We start from the raw sequence: 21,853 nt of genomic DNA on the forward strand, positions 1-21,853 counted from the left end.
TGTGTGAGGGTGTGTGTGTGTGTGTTAGGGTGTGTGTGTGTGTGTGAGGTGTGTGTGTGTGTGTTAGGGTGTGTGTGTGTGTGTTAGTGTGTGTGTGTTAGTGTGTGTGTGTGTGAGGGTGTGTGTGTGTGTGTGCAGGTTGGCACTGACACATATGGTCATACCACGCTACTCCAACAATCCTCAGGACGTTTTACAGCATGGTTGTGTGTGTGTGTGTGTGTCCTCGGTTACCCCTGTCTCTCTCCTGTATAGTGAATGGGAACACTCTCTCCTGTATAGTGAATGGGAACACTCTCTCCTGTATAGTGAATGGGAACACTCTCTCCTGTATAGTGAATGGGAACACTCTCTCCTGTATAGTGAATGGGAACACTCTCTCCTGTATAGTGAATGGGAACAGGTCGGTCTCCTCCTCCATCATCAGTGACAAGTACAAGGTGGGGAAGATCATAGGGGACGGGAACTTTGCCGTTGTTAAGGATTGTGTAGAGAGGTAAGTACTAGATCACACACACACACACACACACACACACACACACACACACACACACACACACACACACACACACACACACACACACTGGGGGTTTCTCAATATGCGTACTACCGTGCTTCAAGCAAATTGGAGCACGCAACGGTCGGTGTATGAGTCCAAATCAAAGTATGTGAAATGGAACACTGAGGGCAGTTCTGAGATGAAATGGACCACTGAGGGCAGTTCTAAGATGAAATGGAACACTGAGGGCAGTTCTGAGATGAAATGGAACACTGAGGGCAGTTCTAAGATGAAATGGAACACTGAGGGCAGTTCTGAGATGAAATGGAACACTGAGGGCAGTTCTGAGATGAAATGGAACACTGAGGGCAGTTCTGAGATGAAATGGAACACTGAGGGCAGTTCTGAGATGAAATGGAACACTGAGGGCAGTTCTGAGATGAAATGGAACACCGAGGGCAGTTCTAAGATGAAATGGACCACTGAGGGCAGTTCTAAGATGAAATGGACCACTGAGGGCAGTTCTAAGATGAAATGGAACACTGAGGGCAGTTCTCAGATGAAATGGAACACTGAGGGCAGTTCTGAGATGAAATGGAACACTGAGGGCAGTTCTGAGATGAAATGGAACACTGAGGGCAGTTCTAAGATGAAATGGAACACTGAGGGCAGTTCTAAGATGAAATGGAACATGAGGGCAGTTCTAAGATGAAATGGAACACTGAGGGCAGTTCTGAGATGAAATGGAACACTGAGGGCAGTTCTGAGATGAAATGGAACACTGAGGGCAGTTCTAAGATGAAATGGAACATGAGGGCAGTTCTGAGATGAAATGGACCACTGAGGGCAGTTCTGAGATGAAATGGAACACTGAGGGCAGTTCTAAGATGAAATGGAACACTGAGGGCAGTTCTCAGATGAAATGGAACACTGAGGGCAGTTCTGAGATGAAATGGAACACTGAGGGCAGTTCTCAGATGAAATGGAACACTGAGGGCAGTTCTGAGATGAAATGGACCACTGAGGGCAGTTCTCAGATGAAATGGAACACTGAGGGCAGTTCTGAGATGAAATGGAACACTGAAAGCAGTTCTGAGATGAAATGGAACACTGAGGGCAGTTCTAAGATGAAATGGAACACTGAGGGCAGTTCTAAGATGCGTACTTCGTTTGTACACATTTCAAAGCATATATCGATGCGGCGTTTCAACTGAAATATTCCCAGAATTGTTGTCGTAATGTGACGCATCCACGCAAACAATGGCAGCTGGTTTTGAGCTGAAGAGAGAGAAAATGAACTCCGACTTCGGAATGAAAAGTTGCCCATTCACATCTCACATGTTGCCTGAATACAATATTGTATCTTAAAAACGTTAATAAATACATACCTTGTTAATGTTACAATGTTTAACTGCCTGGAATACCCACTGTAGTGTCGTAGATCACAGGCTAACTGACGAAAATAATTGGTAGATAGCTAGCTACACACAAAGAATTTGTAGCTAATGTTGGCCATCTACCTTGCATAACAACATCCTTTTTTTACATGTAAAACTAGCTGGCTAGCTAGATTAATATTCACATATAGGTAGTTGCTAATTATGAAGTAAAACGTTAGCATTTTGCTTTATGTAGCTATCTTGTTTTGTCTGTATTGGTCAAAGGTCACATTAATGCGGTAACATGGAGTGCTTCTCAAATGGAACATTTTCTGTGTTCTCCACACTCTTGTCCTCACGAGAACATACACAAGAGAACGTCCTCAGAGCATGAGTGTGTGGAGCACAGTAGTATGCATAATTGAGAAACACCCACTGTACTTGATTGATTGATTGATTGACTCGTCGACAGGTCGACAGGACAGGAGTTTGCTCTGAAGATTATCGACAAAGCTCGTTGCTGTGGGAAGGTACTGACACAACTTATGTACTGATCAGATTGATTGATTGACTGATTTTATGTATTGATGTACAGTACCAGTCAAAAGTTTGGACACACCTACTCCTTCAAGGGGTTTTTCTTTATTTTTACTATTTTCTACATTGTAGAATAATAGTGAAGACATCACAACTATGAAATAACACATATACAATCATGTCAGTAACCAAAAAAAGTGTTAAACAAATCAAAATATATTTTAGATTGTTAAAAAGTAGCCACCCTTTGCCTTGATGACAGCTTTGCACACTCTTGGCATTCTCTCAACCAGCTTCATGAGGAATGCTTTTCCAACAGTCTTGAAGGAGTTCCCACATATGCTGAGCACTTGTTGGCTGCTTTTCCTTCACTCTGCGGTCCAAGACATTCCAAACCATCTCAATTGGGTTGAGGTCGGGTGATTGTGGAGGCCAGGTCATCTGATGCAGCACTCCATCACTCTTATTGGTCAAATAGCCCTTACACAGTCAGGAGGTGTGTTGGGTCATTGTCCTGTTGAAAAACAAATGATAGTCCCAATAAGCGCAGATCAGATGGGATGGCGTATCGCTGCAGAATGCTGTGGTAGCCATGATGGTTAAGTGTGCCTTGAATTCTAAATAAATCACAGACAGTGTCACCAGCAAAGCACCATCACACCTCCTCCTCCATGCTTCACGGTGGGAACCACACATGCAGAGATCATCCGTTCACATACTCTGCATCTCATAAAGACACAGTGGTTGGAAGCAAAAATCGCAAAATTAGACCAAAGAACAGATTTCCACCGGTCTAATGTCCATTGCTCGTGTTTCTTGGTCCAAGAAAGTCTCTTCTTCTTATTGTTGTCCTTTAGTAGTGGTTTCTTTGCAGCAATTTGACCATGAAGGACTGATTCACACAGTCTCCTCTGAACAATTGATGTTGAGATGTGTCTGTTACTTGAACTCTGTGAAGCATTTATTTGGGTTGCAATCTGAGGTGCAGTTAACTCTAATGAACTTATCCTCTGCAGCAGAGGTAACTCTGGGTCTTCCTTTCCTGTGGCGGTCCTCATGAGAGCCATGTCCTAAAGTAATAAGCTGTTCCTGCCATAATCTGCACTAGGTATTTTAGGGCTATCTTCTGTATACCAACCCTACCTTGTCACAACACAACTGATTGGCTCAAACGCATTAAGAAGGAAAGAAATTCCACCAATTAACTTTTAACAAGGCACACCTGTTAATTGAAATGCATTCCAGGTGACTACCTCATGCAGCTGGTTGAGAGAATGCCAAGAGTGTGCAAAGCTTTCATCAAGACAAAGGGTGGCTACTTTGAAGAATCTCAAATATAAAATATATTTTGATTTGTTCAACACGTTTTTGATTCCACTAATACATGATTCCATATATGGTATTTCATTGTTTTTAATATTTTCACTATTATTCTACAATGTAGAAAATAGTAAAAAATAAAGAAAAACCCTTGAATGAGTAGGTGTGTCCTAACTGTTAATTGGTACTGTGTGTATTGATCAGGAGCACCTGATAGAGAACGAGGTGGCGGTGTTGCGGAGGGTCAGACACCCCAGCATCATACAGCTGATTGAGGTCGACGACACGCCCACAGAACTCTACCTGGTCATGGAATTGGTCAAGGTACGCTCAATTACTTAAAGCGGCAATCAGCAGTCGAAACAATAACGAAGCGTCTCTCCGCCCCCTGTTTTGGTTTTAAAAAAGCTGAGGGATTTGGGGCTGGAGAAAATGTAACCCTTCAAGTTAACAGTAATGGATGCAAGGACTGACCATCCATGACATCAACATTATGGTGTTAATCCTGTTTTGAGGCTGTACAGTGTTGGTTTACATTTACTTTGTTTACAAACAGAGAGTTAAACAAGGTTCTGATGGGGTGTGACTGTTGGACTGAGGCATTTAGTAAGGGATAATCAATGAGAGGCTTTTAGTAAGGGATAATCGATCAGAGGCTTTTAGTAAGGGATAATCAATGAGAGGCTTTTAGTAAGGGATAATCAATGAGAGGCTTTTAGTAAGGGATAATCGATCAGAGGCTTTTAGTAAGGGATAATCGATGAGAGGCTTTTAGTAAGGGATAATCAATGAGAGGCTTTTAGTAAGGGATAATCGATCAGAGGCTTTTAGTAAGGGATAATCAATGAGAGGCTTTTAGTAAGGGATAATCAATGAGAGGCTTTTAGTAAGGGATAATCGATCAGAGGCTTTTAGTAAGGGATAATCGATCAGATGCTTTTAGTAAGGGATAATCAATGAGAGGCTTTTAGTAAGGGATAATCGATCAGAGGCTTTTAGTAAGGGATAATCGATCAGAGGCTTTTAGTAAGGGATAATCGATCAGAGGCTTTTAGTAAGGGATAATCAATGAGAGGCTTTTAGTAAGGGATAATCGATGAGAGGCTTTTAGTAAGGGATAATCGATGAGAGGCTTTTAGTAAGGGATAATCGATGAGAGGCTTTTAGTAAGGGATAATCGATGAGAGGCTTTTAGTAAGGGATAATCAATGAGAGGCTTTTAGTAAGGGATAATCGATGAGAGGCTTTTAGTAAGGGATAATCGATGAGAGGCTTTTAGTAAGGGATAATCGATGAGAGGCTTTTAGTAAGGGATAATCGATGAGAGGCTTTTAGTAAGGGATAATCGATGAGAGGCTTTTAGTAAGGGATAATCGATGAGAGGCTTTTAGTAAGGGATAATCGATGAGAGGCTTTTAGTAAGGGATAATCGATGAGAGGCTTTTAGTAAAGGATAATCGATGAGAGGCTTTTAGTAAGGGATAATCGATCAGAGGCTTTTAGTAAGGGATAATCAATGAGAGGCTTTTAGTAAGGGATATGTTTGTGTGTGTGTTCGTATGTATGTGTGTGTGTGTGTGTGTGTGTGTGTGTGTGTGTGTGTGTGTGTGTGTGTGTGTGTGTGTGTGTGTGTGTGTGTGTGTGTGTGTGTGTGTGTGTACAGTACACTGACCTGTGTCTGTTGATGTTATCTCTCTGCAGGGTGGAGATCTGTTTGATGCCATCACATGTTCTACTAAATACACAGAGAGAGATGCCAGTGCCATGATCTTCAACCTGGCGGGAGCTATTCAATACCTACACCGTATGGATATAGTCCACAGAGACATCAAACCTGAAAACCTGCTGGTATATAAACCCTCACATACACACCTACAACAGGAACAGGGTTGGTGTTAAAACCTACAGGAGGGTATCTCTCCAGGAACAGGGTTGGAGTTAAAACCTACAGGAGGGTATCTCTCCAGGAACAGGGTTGGAGTTAAAACCTACAGGAGGGTATCTCTCCAGGAACAGGGTTGGAGTTAAAACCTACAGGAGGGTATCTCTCCAGGAACAGGGTTGGAGTTAAAACCTACAGGAGGGTATCTCTCCAGGAACAGGGTTGGAGTAAGGGATTAAAACCTACAGGAGGGGTATCTCTCCAGGAACAGGGTTGGAGATTAAAACCTACAGGAGGGTATCTCTCCAGGAACAGGGTTGGAGTTAAAACCTACAGGAGGGTATCTCTCCAGGAACAGGGTTGGAGTTAAAACCTACAGGAGGGTATCTCTCCAGGAACAGGGTTGGAGTTAAAACCTACAGGAGGGTATCTCTCCAGGAACAGGGTTGGAGTTTAGACCTACAGGAGGGTAGTTCTCTCCAGGAACAGGGTTGGAGTTAAAACCTACAGGAGGGTATCTCTCCAGGAACAGGGTTGGAGTTAAAACCTACAGGAGGGGTATCTCTCCAGGAACAGGGTTGGAGTTAAAACCTCCAGGAGGGGTATCTTTTACATTACACTTTAGTCATGTATATCAACCTGTCTCCTTTCTTGCCCTGTGACCTCCAGGTGTGTGAATACCTGGATGGGACCAAGTCGTTGAAGCTCGGTGATTTTGGTCTGGCTACAGTCGTAGAGGGACCCCTGTATACAGTCTGTGGAACGCCCACGTATGTAGCTCCAGAGATCATCGCTGAGACCGGGTAAGAGGTGTGTGTGTGTGTGTGTGTGTGTGTGTGTGTAGAGACCATCTCGGAGACCTGATAAGAGGAGTGTGTGTTTGTGTGTGTCCACTTCTCTCAGTTCTTTCCTCACACCTAAAAAAAGGACAGGTAGGCCCGATCCAGCAGCAGGACAGGTCGGCCCGATCCAGCAGCAGGACAGGTCGGCCCGATCCAGCAGCAGGACAGGTCGGCCCGATCCAGCAGCAGGACAGGTCGGCCCGATCCAGCAGCAGGACAGGTCGGCCCGATCCAGCAGCAGGACAGGTCGGCCCGATCCAGCAGCAGGACAGGTCGCCCGATCCAGCAGCAGGACAGGTCGCCCGATCCAGCAGCAGGACAGGTCGGCCCGATCCAGCAGCAGGACAGGTCGGCCCGATCCAGCAGCAGGACAGGTTCGGCCCGATCCAGCAGCAGGACAGGTCGGCCCGATCCAGCAGCAGGACAGGTCGGCCCGATCCAGCAGCAGGACAGGTCGGCCCGATCCAGCAGCAGGACAGGTCGGCCCGATCCAGCAGCAGGACAGGTCGGCCCGATCCAGCAGCAGGACAGGTCGGCCCGATCCAGCAGCAGGACAGGTCGGCCCGATCCAGCAGCAGGACAGGTCGGCCCGATCCAGCAGCAGGACAGGTCGGCCCGATCCAGCAGCAGCACCATGCGTAACGGCAGTAATGACGATAGTTGCTCTGAGAAACTCCATATTGTTGGGAGTACCGGACGTATTTTGACAAACGTTTACAGAGCTGGTTAATGGGATCTTGGGAGATATCGTCAGATTCATTGTCTTCTCAAGCCCAGGTACTGATTCAGATAGAAGATGGTTTTATGTGGAATAATGAGGTTGTCATCTTACCTGTGTGTGTTGTTAGGTACGGTCTGAAGGTGGATATCTGGGCTGCAGGAGTTATCGCCTACATCCTATTGTGTGGGTTCCCCCCGTTCCGCAGGTGAGTTCCACTACGTTCACCAGTACAATCACCAGCACGTTCACCAGTACAATCACCAGTACAATCACCAGCACGTTCACCAGCACGTTCACCAGTACAATCACCAGCACGTTCACCAGTACAATCACCAGCACGTTCACCAGCACATTCACCAGTTCGTTCACCAGTTTCAACATAATGACTGTATATACTCAGTTTCACTCCTCTCCTACAGTGAGAATAACATCCAGGAGGAGTTGTTTGACCAGATACTCAGGGGGAAGCTGGAATTCCCTTCCCCAGACTGGGACACAGTCAGCCTGCCGGCCAAGGTAGGAGCCTGAGGGTTAGATAGATAGATGGTATAACAGTAGATAGATGGTATAACAGTAGATAGATGGTATAACATTAGATAGATGGTATAACAGTAGATAGATAGATGGTATAACATTAGATAGATGGTATAACAGTAGATAGATAGATGGTATAACATTAGATAGATGGTATAACATTAGATAGATGGTATAACAGTAGATAGATGGTATAACATTAGATAGATGGTATAACAGTAGATAGATGGTATAACAGTAGATAGATGGTATAACAGTAGATAGATGGTATAACAGTAGATAGATGGTATAACAGTAGATAGATGGTATAACAGTAGATAGATGGTATAACATTAGATAGATGGTATAACAGTAGATAGATGGTATAACATTAGATAGATGGTATAACAGTAGATAGATGGTATAACATTAGATAGATGGTATAACAGTAGATAGATGGTATAACAGTAGATAGATGGTATAACATTAGATAGATAGATGGTATAACATTAGATAGATGGTATAACAGTAGATAGATGGTATAACAGTAGATAGATGGTATAACATTAGATAGATGGTATAACATTAGATAGATGGTATAACAGTAGATAGATAGATGGTATAACATTAGATAGATGGTATAACAGTAGATAGATAGATGGTATAACATTAGATAGATGGTATAACATTAGATAGATGGTATAACAGTAGATAGATGGTATAACATTAGATAGATGGTATAACAGTAGATAGATAGATGGTATAACATTAGATAGATGGTATAACAGTAGATAGATAGATGGTATAACATTAGATAGATGGTATAACATTAGATAGATGGTATAACAGTAGATAGATGGTATAACATTAGATAGATGGTATAACAGTAGATAGATGGTATAACAGTAGATAGATGGTATAACAGTAGATAGATGGTATAACAGTAGATAGATGGTATAACAGTAGATAGATGGTATAACAGTAGATAGATGGTATAACATTAGATAGATGGTATAACAGTAGATAGATGGTATAAGGGTAGATAGATGGTATAACAGTAGATAGATGGTATAACATTAGATAGATGGTATAACATTAGATAGATGGTATAACATTAGATAGATGGTATAACAGTAGATAGATGGTATAACAGTAGATAGATGGTATAACAGTAGATAGATGGTATAACATTAGATAGATGGTATAACAGTAGATAGATGGTATAACAGTAGATAGATGGTATAACATTAGATAGATAGATGGTATAACATTAGATAGATGGTATAACAGTAGATAGATGGTATAACAGTAGATAGATGGTATAACATTAGATAGATGGTATAACATTAGATAGATAGATGGTATAACAGTAGATAGATAGATGGTATAACATTAGATATATGGTATAACAGTAGATAGATAGATGGTATAACATTAGATCGATGGTATAACATTAGATAGATGGTATAACAGTAGATAGATGGTATAACATTAGATAGATGGTATAACAGTAGATAGATGGTATAACAGTAGATAGATGGTATAACAGTAGATAGATGGTATAACAGTAGATAGATGGTATAACAGTAGATAGATGGTATAACAGTAGATAGATAGATGGTATAACATTAGATAGATGGTATAACATTATATAGATGGTATAACAGTAGATAGATGGTATAACAGTAGATAGATGGTATAACATTAGATAGATGGTATAAGGGTAGATAGATGGTATAACAGTAGATAGATGGTATAACAGTAGATAGATGGTATAACAGTAGATAGATGGTATAACATTAGATAGATGGTATAACATTAGATAGATGGTATAACAGTAGATAGATGGTATAACAGTAGATAGATGGTATAACAGTAGATAGATGGTATAACAGTAGATAGATGGTATAACAGTAGATAGATGGTATAACAGTAGATAGATGGTATAACAGTAGATAGATGGTATAACATTAGATAGATGGTATAAGGGTAGATAGATGGTATAACAGTAGATAGATGGTATAACAGTAGATAGATGGTATAACAGTAGATAGATGGTATAACATTAGATAGATGGTATAACATTAGATAGATGGTATAACAGTAGATAGATGGTATAACAGTAGATAGATGGTATAACAGTAGATAGATGGTATAACAGTAGATAGATGGTATAACAGTAGATAGATGGTATAACAGTAGATAGATGGTATAACATTAGATAGATGGTATAACAGTAGATAGATGGTATAACATTAGATAGATGGTATAACAGTAGATAGATGGTATAACATTAGATAGATAGATGGTATAACAGTAGATAGATGGTATAACAGTAGATAGATAGATGGTATAACATTAGATAGATGGTATAACATTAGATAGATGGTATAACAGTAGATAGATGGTATAACAGTAGATAGATGGTATAACATTAGATAGATGGTATAACATTAGATAGATAGATGGTATAACAGTAGATAGATAGATGGTATAACATTAGATAGATGGTATAACAGTAGATAGATAGATGGTATAACATTAGATAGATGGTATAACATTAGATAGATGGTATAACAGTAGATAGATGGTATAACATTAGATAGATGGTATAACAGTAGATAGATGGTATAACAGTAGATAGATGGTATAACAGTAGATAGATGGTATAACAGTAGATAGATGGTATAACAGTAGATAGATGGTATAACAGTAGATAGATGGTATAACAGTAGATAGATAGATGGTATAACATTAGATAGATGGTATAACATTATATAGATGGTATAACAGTAGATAGATGGTATAACATTAGATAGATGGTATAACAGTAGATAGATGGTATAACAGTAGATAGATGGTATAACATTAGATAGATAGATGGTATAACATTAGATAGATGGTATAACAGTAGATAGATGGTATAACATTAGATAGATGGTATAACATTAGATAGATAGATGGTATAACAGTAGATAGATAGATGGTATAACATTAGATAGATGGTATAACAGTAGATAGATAGATGGTATAACATTAGATAGATGGTATAACATTAGATAGATGGTATAACAGTAGATAGATGGTATAACATTAGATAGATGGTATAACAGTAGATAGATGGTATAACAGTAGATAGATGGTATAACAGTAGATAGATGGTATAACAGTAGATAGATGGTATAACAGTAGATAGATGGTATAACAGTAGATAGATGGTATAACAGTAGATAGATAGATGGTATAACATTAGATAGATGGTATAACATTATATAGATGGTATAACAGTAGATAGATGGTATAACAGTAGATAGATGGTATAACATTAGATAGATGGTATAAGGGTAGATAGATGGTATAACAGTAGATAGATGGTATAACATTAGATAGATGGTATAACAGTAGATAGATGGTATAACAGTAGATAGATGGTATAACAGTAGATAGATGGTATAACAGTAGATAGATGGTATAATCAAATTCAAATCAAATTTATTTTTATATAGCCCTTCGTACATCAGCTGATATTCTCAAAGTGCTGTACAGAAACCCAGCCTAAAACCCCAAACAGCAAGCAAAGCATGTGAAAGAAGCACGGTGGCTAGGAAAAACTCCCTAGGAAAAACTCCCTAGAAAGGCCAAAAACCTAGGAAGAAACCTAGAGAGGAACCAGGCTATGAGGGGTGGCCAGTCCTCTTCTGGCTGTGCAGGGTGGATATTATAACAGAACATGGTCAAAATGTTAAAATGTTAAAATGTTCATAAATGACCAGCATGGTCAAATAATAATAATCATAGTAGTTGTCGAGGGTGCAACAAGCACGTCCGGTGAACAGGTCAGGGTTCCATAGCCGCAGGCAGAACAGTTGAAACTGGAGCAGCAGCACGGCCAGGTGGACTGGGGACAGCAAGGAGTCATCATACCAGGTAGTCCTGAGGCATGGTCCTAGGGCTCAGGTCCTCCGAGAGAAAGACAGAAAGAGAGAAAGAGAGAATTAGAGAGAGCATATTTAAATACACACAGGACACCGGATAAGACAAGAGAAATACTCCAGATGTAACAGACTGACCCTAGCCCCCGACACATAAACTACTGCAGCATAAATACTGGAGGCTGAGACAGGAGGGATCAGAAGACACTGTGGCCCCATCCGATGATACCCCGGACAGGGCCAAACAGGCAGGATATAACCCCACCCACTTTGCCAAAGCACAGCCCCCACACCACTAGAGGGATGTCTCCAACCACCAACTTACCGTCCTAAGACAAGGCCGAGTATAGCCCACAACGATCTCCGCCATGGCACAACCCAAGGGGGGGCGCCAACCCAGACAGGAAGACCACGTCAGTGACTCAACCCACTCAAGTGACGCACCCCTCCCATGGACGGCATGGAAGAACACCAGTAGGCCAGTGACTCAGCCTCTGTAAAAGGGTTAGAGGCAGAGAATCCCAGTGGAAAGAGGGGAACCGGCAAGGCAGAGACAGCAAGGGCGGTTCGTTGCTCCAGCCTTTCCGTTCACCTTCACACTCCTGGGCCAGACTATACTTAATCATAGGACCTACTGAAGAGATAAGTCTTCAGTAAAGACTTAAAGGTTGAGACTGAGTCTGCGTCTCTCACATTGGTAGGCAGACCATTCCATAAAAATGGAGCTCTATAGGAGAAAGCCCTACCTCCAGCCGTTTGCTTAGAAATTCTAGGGACAATTAGGAGGCCTGCGTCTTGTGACCGTAGCGTACGTGTAGGTATGTACGGCAGGACCAAATCAGAAAGATAGGTAGGAGCAAGCCCATGTAATGCTTTGTAGGTTAGCAGTAAAACCTTGAAATCAGCCCTTGCCTTAACAGGAAGCCAGTGTAGGGAGGCTAACACTGGAGTAATATGATCACATTTTTTGGTTCTAGTCAGGATTCTAGCAGCCGTATTTAGCACTAACTGAAGTTTATTTAGTGCTTTATCCGGGTAGCCGGAAAGTAGAGCATTGCAGTAGTCCAGCCTAGAAGTAACAAAAGCATGGATTAATTTTTCTGCGTCATTTTTGGACAGAAAATTTCTGATTTTTGCAATGTTACGTAGATGGAAAAAAGCTGTCCTTGAAACAGTCTTGATATGTTCTTCAAAAGAGAGATCAGGGTCCAGAGTAACGCCGAGGTCCTTCACAGTTTTATTTGAGACGACTGTACAACCATCCAGATTAATTGTCAGATTCAACAGAAGATCTCTTTGTTTCTTGGGACCTAGAACAAGCATCTCTGTTTTGTCCGAGTTTAAAAGTAGAAAGTTTGCAGCCATCCACTTCTTTATGTCTGAAACACAGGCTTCTAGCGAGGGCAATTTTGGGGCTTCACCATGTTTCATTGAAATGTACAGCTGTGTGTCGTCTGCATAGCAGTGAAATTTAACATTATGTTTTCGAATGACATCCCCAAGAGGTAAAATATATAGTGAAAACAATAGTGGTCCTAAAACGGAACCTTGAGGAACACCGAAATTTACAATTGATTTGTCAGAGGACAAACCATTCACAGAGACAAACTGATATCTTTCCGACAGATAAGATCTAAACCAGGCCAGAACTTGTCCATGTAGACCAATTTGGGTTTCCAATCTCTCCAAAAGAATGTGGTGATCGATGGTATCAAAAGCGGCACTAAGATCTAGGAGCACGAGGACAGATGCAGAGCCTCGGTCTGACGTCATTAAAAGGTCATTTACCACCTTCACAAGTGCAGTCTCAGTGCTATGATGGGGTCTAAAACCAGACTGAAGCGTTTCGTATACATTGTTTGTCTTCGTAGATAGATGGTATAACAGTAGATAGATGGTATAACATTAGATAGATGGTATAACATTAGATAGATGGTATAACAGTAGATATATAGATGGTATAACATTAGATAGATGATATAACAGTAGATAGATGGTATAACATTAGATAGATAGATGGTATAACATTAGATAGATGGTATAACAGTAGATAGATGGTATAACATTAGATAGATGGTATAACAGTAGATAGATAGATGGTATAACAGTAGATAGATGGTATAACATTAGATAGATGGTATAACATTAGATAGATGGTATAACAGTAGATAGATGGTATAACAGTAGATAGATAGATGGTATAACAGTAGATAGATGGTATAACAGTAGATAGATGGTATAACAGTAGACAGATGGTATAACAGTAGATAGATGGTATAACATTAGATAGATGGTATAACATTAGATAGATGGTATAACAGTAGATAGATGGTATAACATTAGATAGATGGTATAACAGTAGATAGATGGTATAACATTAGATAGATGGTATAACAGTAGATAGATGGTATAACATTAGATAGATGGTATAACAGTAGATAGATGGTATAACAGTAGATAGATGGTATAACTGTAGATAGATGGTATAACAGTAGATAGATGGTATAACAGTAGATAGATGGTATAACAGTAGATAGATGGTATAACAGTAGATAGATGGTATAACAGTAGATAGATGGTATAACAGTAGATAGATGGTATAACATTAGATAGATGGTATAACAGTAGATAGATAGATGGTATAACATTAGATAGATGGTATAACAGTAGATAGATAGATGGTATAACAGTAGATAGATGGTATAACAGTAGATAGATGGTATAACAGTAGATAGATGGTATAACAGTAGATAGATAGATGGTATAACAGTAGATAGATGGTATAACAGTAGATAGATGGTATAACAGTAGATAGATGGTATAACATTAGATAGATAGATGGTATAACAGTAGATAGATAGATGGTATAACATTAGATAGATGGTATAACATTAGATAGATGGTATAACAGTAGATAGATGGTATAACATTAGATAGATGGTATAACAGTAGATAGATGGTATAACATTAGATAGATAGATGGTATAACAGTAGATAGATGGTATAACATTAGATAGATGGTATAACAGTAGATAGATGGTATAACAGTAGATAGATAGATGGTATAACATTAGATAGATGGTATAACAGTAGATAGATGGTATAACAGTAGATAGATGGTATAACATTAGATAGATATATGGTATAACAGTAGATAGATAGATGGTATAACATTAGATAGATGGTATAACAGTAGATAGATGGTATAACAGTAGATAGATGGTATAACATTAGATAGATATATGGTATAACAGTAGATAGATAGATGGTATAACATTAGATAGATGGTATAACAGTAGATAGATAGATGGTATAACATTAGATAGATGGTATAACATTAGATAGATGGTATAACAGTAGATAGATGGTATAACAGTAGATAGATGGTATAACAGTAGATAGATGGTATAACAGTAGATAGATGGTATAACAGTAGATAGATGGTATAACATTAGATAGATGGTATAACATTAGATAGATGGTATAACATTAGATAGATGGTATAACAGTAGATAGATGGTATAACATTAGATAGATGGTATAACAGTAGATAGATGGTATAACAGTAGATAGATAGATGGTATAACAGTAGATAGATAGATGGTATAACATTAGATAGATGGTATAACATTAGATAGATGGATGGTATAACAGTAGATAGATGGTATAACAGTAGATAGATGGTATAACAGTAGATAGATGGTATAACAGTAGATAGATGGTATAACAGTAGATAGATAGATGGTATAACAGTAGATAGATAGATGGTATAACATTAGATAGATGGTATAACATTAGATAGATGGATGGTATAACAGTAGATAGATGGTATAACAGTAGATAGATGGTATAACAGTAGATAGATGGTATAACATTAGATAGATGGTATAACAGTAGATAGATGGTATAACAGTAGATAGATGGTATAACAGTAGATATATAGATGGTATAACATTAGATAGATGGTATAACAGTAGATAGATGGTATAACAGTAGATAGATGGTATAACATTAGATAGATGGTATAACATTAGATAGATGGTATAACATTAGATAGATGGTATAACAGTAGATAGATGGTATAACATTAGATAGATGGTATAACAGTAGATAGATGGTATAGCATTAGATAGATAGATGGTATAACAGTAGATAGATGGTATAACAGTAGATAGATGGTATAACAGTAGATAGATGGTATAACATTAGATAGATGGTATAACAGTAGATAGATGGTATAACAGTAGATAGATGGTATAACAGTAGATAGATGGTATAACATTAGATAGATGGTATAACAGTAGATAGATAGATGGTATAACAGTAGATAGATGGTATAACAGTAGATAGATGGTATAACAGTAGATAGATAGATGGTATAACAGTAGATAGATAGATGGTATAACAGTAGATAGATGGTATAACAGTAGATAGATGGTATAACATTAGATAGATGGTATAACAGTAGATAGATGGTATAACAGTAGATAGATGGTATAACAGTAGATAGATGGTATAACAGTAGATAGATGGTATAACAGTAGATAGATGGTATAACAGTAGATAGATGGTATAACATTAGATAGATGGTACAACATTAGATAGATGGTATAACATTAGATAGATAGATGGTATAACAGTAGATAGATAGATGGTATAACATTAGATAGATGGTATAACAGTAGATAGATAGATGGTATAACATTAGATAGATGGTATAACAGTAGATAGATGGTATAACAGTAGATAGATGGTATAACAGTAGATAGATGGTATAACAGTAGATAGATGGTATAACAGTAGATAGATAGATGGTATAACATTAGATAGATAGATGGTATAACATTAGATAGATGGTATAACATTAGATAGATGGTATAACAGTAGATAGATGGTATAACAGTAGATAGATGGTATAACATTAGATAGATGGTAAAAAATTAGATAGATGGTATAACAGTAGATAGATGGTATAACATTAGATAGATAGATGGTATAACAGTAGATAGATAGATGGTATAACATTAGATAGATGGTATAACAGTAGATAGATGGTATAACAGTAGATAGATGGTATAACATTAGATAGATGGTATAACAGTAGATAGATGGTATTAACATTAGATAGATGGTATAACAGTAGATAGATGGTATAACAGTAGATAGATGGTATAACAGTAGATAGATAGATGGTATAACATTAGATAGATGGTATAACAGTAGATAGATGGTATAACAGTAGATAGATGGTATAACAGTAGATAGATGGTATAACATTAGATAGATAGATGGTATAACAGTAGATAGATAGATGGTATAACATTAGATAGATGGTATAACAGTAGATAGATAGATGGTATAACATTAGATAGATGGTATAACATTAGATAGATGGTATAACAGTAGATAGATGGTATAACAGTAGATAGATGGTATAACAGTAGATAGATGGTATAACATTAGATAGATGGTATAACAGTAGATAGATGGTATAACAGTAGATAGATGGTATAAGGGTAGATAGATGGTATAACAGTAGATAGATGGTATAACATTAGATAGATAGATGGTATAACATTAGATAGATGGTATAACAGTAGATAGATGGTATAACATTAGATAGATGGTATAACAGTAGATAGATGGTATAACAGTAGATAGATAGATGGTATAACAGTAGATAGATAGATGGTATAACATTAGATAGATGGTATAACATTAGATAGATGGATGGTATAACAGTAGATAGATGGTATAACAGTAGATAGATGGTATAACAGTAGATAGATGGTATAACAGTAGATAGATGGTATAACATTAGATAGATGGTATAACAGTAGATAGATAGATGGCATAACATTAGATAGATGGTATAACAGTAGATAGATGGTATAACATTAGATAGATGGTATAACAGTAGATAGATGGTATAACATTAGATAGATGGTATAACAGTAGATAGATGGTATAACAGTAGATAGATGGTATAACAGTAGATAGATAGATGGTATAACATTAGATAGATGGTATAACAGTAGATAGATAGATGGTATAACATTAGATAGATAGATGGTATAACATTAGATAGATGGTATAACAGTAGATAGATGGTATAACATTAGATAGATGGTATAACAGTAGATAGATGGTATAACAGTAGATAGATGGTATAACATTAGATAGATAGATGGTATAACAGTAGATAGATAGATGGTATAACATTAGATAGATGGTATAACATTAGATAGATGGATGGTATAACAGTAGATAGATGGTATAACAGTAGATAGATGGTATAACAGTAGATAGATGGTATAACAGTAGATAGATGGTATAACAGTAGATAGATAGATGGCATAACATTAGATAGATGGTATAACAGTAGATAGATGGTATAACAGTAGATAGATGGTATAACATTAGATAGATGGTATAACAGTAGATAGATGGTATAACATTAGATAGATGGTATAACAGTAGATAGATGGTATAACAGTAGATAGATGGTATAACAGTAGATAGATAGATGGTATAACATTAGATAGATGGTATAACAGTAGATAGATGGTATAACAGTAGATAGATGGTATAACAGTAGATAGATGGTATAACATTAGATAGATGGTATAACATTAGATAGATGGTATAACAGTAGATAGATGGTATAACATTAGATAGATGGTATAACAGTAGATAGATGGTATAACATTAGATAGATAGATGGTATAACAGTAGATAGATAGATGGTATAACAGTAGATAGATAGATGGTATAACATTAGATAGATGGTATAACAGTAGATAGATGGTATAACAGTAGATAGATGGTATAACAGTAGATAGATGGTATAACAGTAGATAGATGGTATAACAGTAGATAGATGGTATAACAGTAGATAGATAGATGGTATAACAGTAGATAGATAGATGGTATAACATTAGATAGATAGATGGTATAACAGTAGATAGATAGATGGTATAACATTAGATAGATAGATGGTATAACAGTAGATAGATGGTATAACAGTAGATAGATGGTATAACATTAGATAGATGGTATAACAGTAGATAGATGGTATAACATTAGATAGATGGTATAACATTAGATAGATGGTATAACAGTAGATAGATGGTATAACATTAGATAGATGGTATAACAGTAGATAGATGGTATAACAGTAGATAGATGGTATAACATTAGATAGATGGTATAACATTAGATAGATAGATGGTATAACAGTAGATAGATGGTATAACAGTAGATAGATAGATGGTATAACAGTAGATAGATAGATGGTACAACATTAGATAGATGGTATAACATTAGATAGATGGTATAACAGTAGATAGATGGTATAACAGTAGATAGATGGTATAACATTAGATAGATGGTATAACAGTAGATAGATAGATGGTATAACAGTAGATAGATGGTATAACAGTAGATAGATGGTATAACAGTAGATAGATGGTATAACATTAGATAGATGGTATAACATTAGATAGATGGTACAACAGTAGATAGATAGATGGTATAACATTAGATAGATGGTATAACAGTAGATAGATGGTATAACAGTAGATAGATGGTATAACAGTAGATAGATGGTATAACAGTAGATAGATGGTATAACAGTAGATAGATGGTATAACATTAGATAGATGGTATAACATTAGATAGATGGTATAACAGTAGATAGATGGTATAACAGTAGATAGATGGTATAACAGTAGATAGATAGATGGTATAACATTAGATAGATGGTATAACAGTAGATAGATAGATGGTATAACATTAGATAGATGGTATAACAGTAGATAGATGGTACAACATTAGATAGATGGTATAACAGTAGATAGATGGTATAACATTAGATAGATAGATGGTATAACAGTAGATAGATGGTATAACAGTAGATAGATGGTATAACAGTAGATAGATGGTATAACAGTAGATAGATGGTATAACAGTAGATAGATGGTATAACAGTAGATAGATGGTATAACAGTAGATAGATGGTATAACAGTAGATAGATAGATGGTATAACAGTAGATAGATGGTATAACAGTAGATAGATGGTATAACAGTAGATAGATGGTATAACATTAGATAGATGGTATAACAGTAGATAGATAGATGGTATAACAGTAGATAGATGGTATAACAGTAGATAGATGGTATAACAGTAGATAGATGGTATAACAGTAGATAGATGGTATAACATTAGATAGATAGATGGTATAACAGTAGATAGATAGATGGTATAACAGTAGATAGATGGTATAACAGTAGATAGATGGTACACTGCACCACGTAGTGTAGTGGAACATAAATATACGCAGTTCAGAAATAGCCCTTGAAAACATAGCTTCTATGTTGCATACTGACTGTCACATGACGTCTTTCCTAGATGCTGATTGGTGAGATGCTGCAGGTGAACGCGGACATTCGTTATTCAGCAGAGGAGGTCCTCTCACACCCCTGGGTTACGGTAGGCCCCCCCCCCCCACACACACACACACACACGTCACCTACACGCTGACCGACACAAACTCCACAACGTCCTCTACCCTCATCTGAATAAACGTGTGTGTGTGTGTGTTTTGCAGGACGAGGCCACTCTAGAGAGCAGAAACGTGAACACAGAGACATTATCGTCAGCTACGGTGACCCCTGACCTTCCAGTGACCCCTACAACCCCGACAGCGACCTTTGACCCTATGACCCCAGCAGCACAGAGTAGCCCCGCCCACAACAACACTACTAATCCCAACACTAAATCTATTACCTCTGCTGAGGACACATCCCACTTCAGCCCCTAGGCAAGGGATGGGCAACTTTGAATGGGGGTGGGGCCCACCAAAAATATTAACTCATCACGAGGGGCCGCGGTGGCTCGTGGGTAGAGTGAAGATTTAGCAATTTTCTAACTCATTTCCTGCAATTCTACACATTTTGCCATGTGGGTGGAGAGAAATGTTTGCAGTTTTTAATATGATATCTGAAGGAGAGTGACTAACAAAATCAATGGGAGCCCATAATTAGACTAATTAACATAATTACACCATGATTCCTACCAGTTTAGATAGCTGGCTAGACTAATTAACATAATTACACCATGATTCCTACCAGTTTAGATAGCTGGCAGATAGACTAATTAACATAATTACACCATGATTCCTACCAGTTTAGATAGCTGGCAGATAGACTAATTAACATAATTACACCATGATTCCTACCAGTTTAGATAGCTGGCTAGACTAATTAACATAATTACACCATGATTCCTACCAGTTTAGATAGCTGGCTAGACTCATTAACATAATTACACCATGATTCCTACCAGTTTAGATAGCTGGCAGATAGACTAATTAACATAATTACACCATGATTCCTACCAGTTTAGATAGCTGGCAGATAGACTAATTAACATAATTACACCATGATTCCTACCAGTTTAGATAGCTGGCTAGACTAATTAACATAATTACACCATGATTCCTACCAGTTTAGATAGCTGGCAGATAGACTAATTAACATAATTACACCATGATTCCTACCAGTTTAGATAGCTGGCTAGACTCATTAACATAATTAGACCATGATTCCTACCAGTTTAGATAGCTGGCTAGACTAATTAACATAATTACACCATGATTCCAACCAGTTTAGATAGCTGGCAGATAGACTAATTAACATAATTACACCATGATTCCTACCAGTTTAGATAGCTGGCTAGACTAATTAACATAATTACACCATGATTCCTACCAGTTTAGATAGCTGGCTAGACTAATTAACATAATTACACCATGATTCCTACCAGTTTAGATAGCTGGCAGATAGACTAATTAACATAATTACACCATGATTCCTACCAGTTTAGATAGCTGGCTAGACTCATTAACATAATTAGACCATGATTCCTACCAGTTTAGATAGCTGGCTAGACTAATTAACATAATTACACCATGATTCCTACCAGTTTAGATAGCTGGCTAGACTCATTAACATAATTAGACCATGATTCCTACCAGTTTAGATAGCTGGCTAGACTAATTAACATAATTAGACCATGATTCCTACCAGTTTAGATAGCTGGCTAGACTCATTAACATAATTAGACCATGATTCCTACCAGTTTAGATAGCTGGCTAGACTAATTAACATAATTACACCATGATTCCTACCAGTTTAGATAGCTGGCTAGACTCATTAACATAATTA

At 37.8% G+C, this 21,853-nt stretch overlaps 1 protein-coding gene across 1 annotated transcript in view; it reads left to right on the forward strand.

Moving 5' to 3' along the window:
• Positions 1-20,681, forward strand: part of LOC106592473 (serine/threonine-protein kinase DCLK2) — a 40,032-nt gene extending 19,351 nt beyond the window's left edge. The window contains 9 exon segments of the mRNA XM_045711584.1: positions 391-496; positions 2,351-2,408; positions 3,940-4,059; positions 5,437-5,583; positions 6,287-6,420; positions 7,308-7,385; positions 7,600-7,696; positions 20,037-20,117; positions 20,236-20,681. Of these exon segments, the coding sequence (XP_045567540.1) occupies positions 391-496; positions 2,351-2,408; positions 3,940-4,059; positions 5,437-5,583; positions 6,287-6,420; positions 7,308-7,385; positions 7,600-7,696; positions 20,037-20,117; positions 20,236-20,448 (1,034 nt within the window). The 3' untranslated portion in view covers positions 20,449-20,681.
• Positions 20,682-21,853: the final 1,172 nt, after the last annotated feature.

The sequence above is a fragment of the Salmo salar genome, unplaced genomic scaffold (genome assembly GCF_905237065.1).
Source record: "Salmo salar unplaced genomic scaffold, Ssal_v3.1, whole genome shotgun sequence".
NCBI lineage: Eukaryota > Metazoa > Chordata > Actinopteri > Salmoniformes > Salmonidae > Salmo > Salmo salar.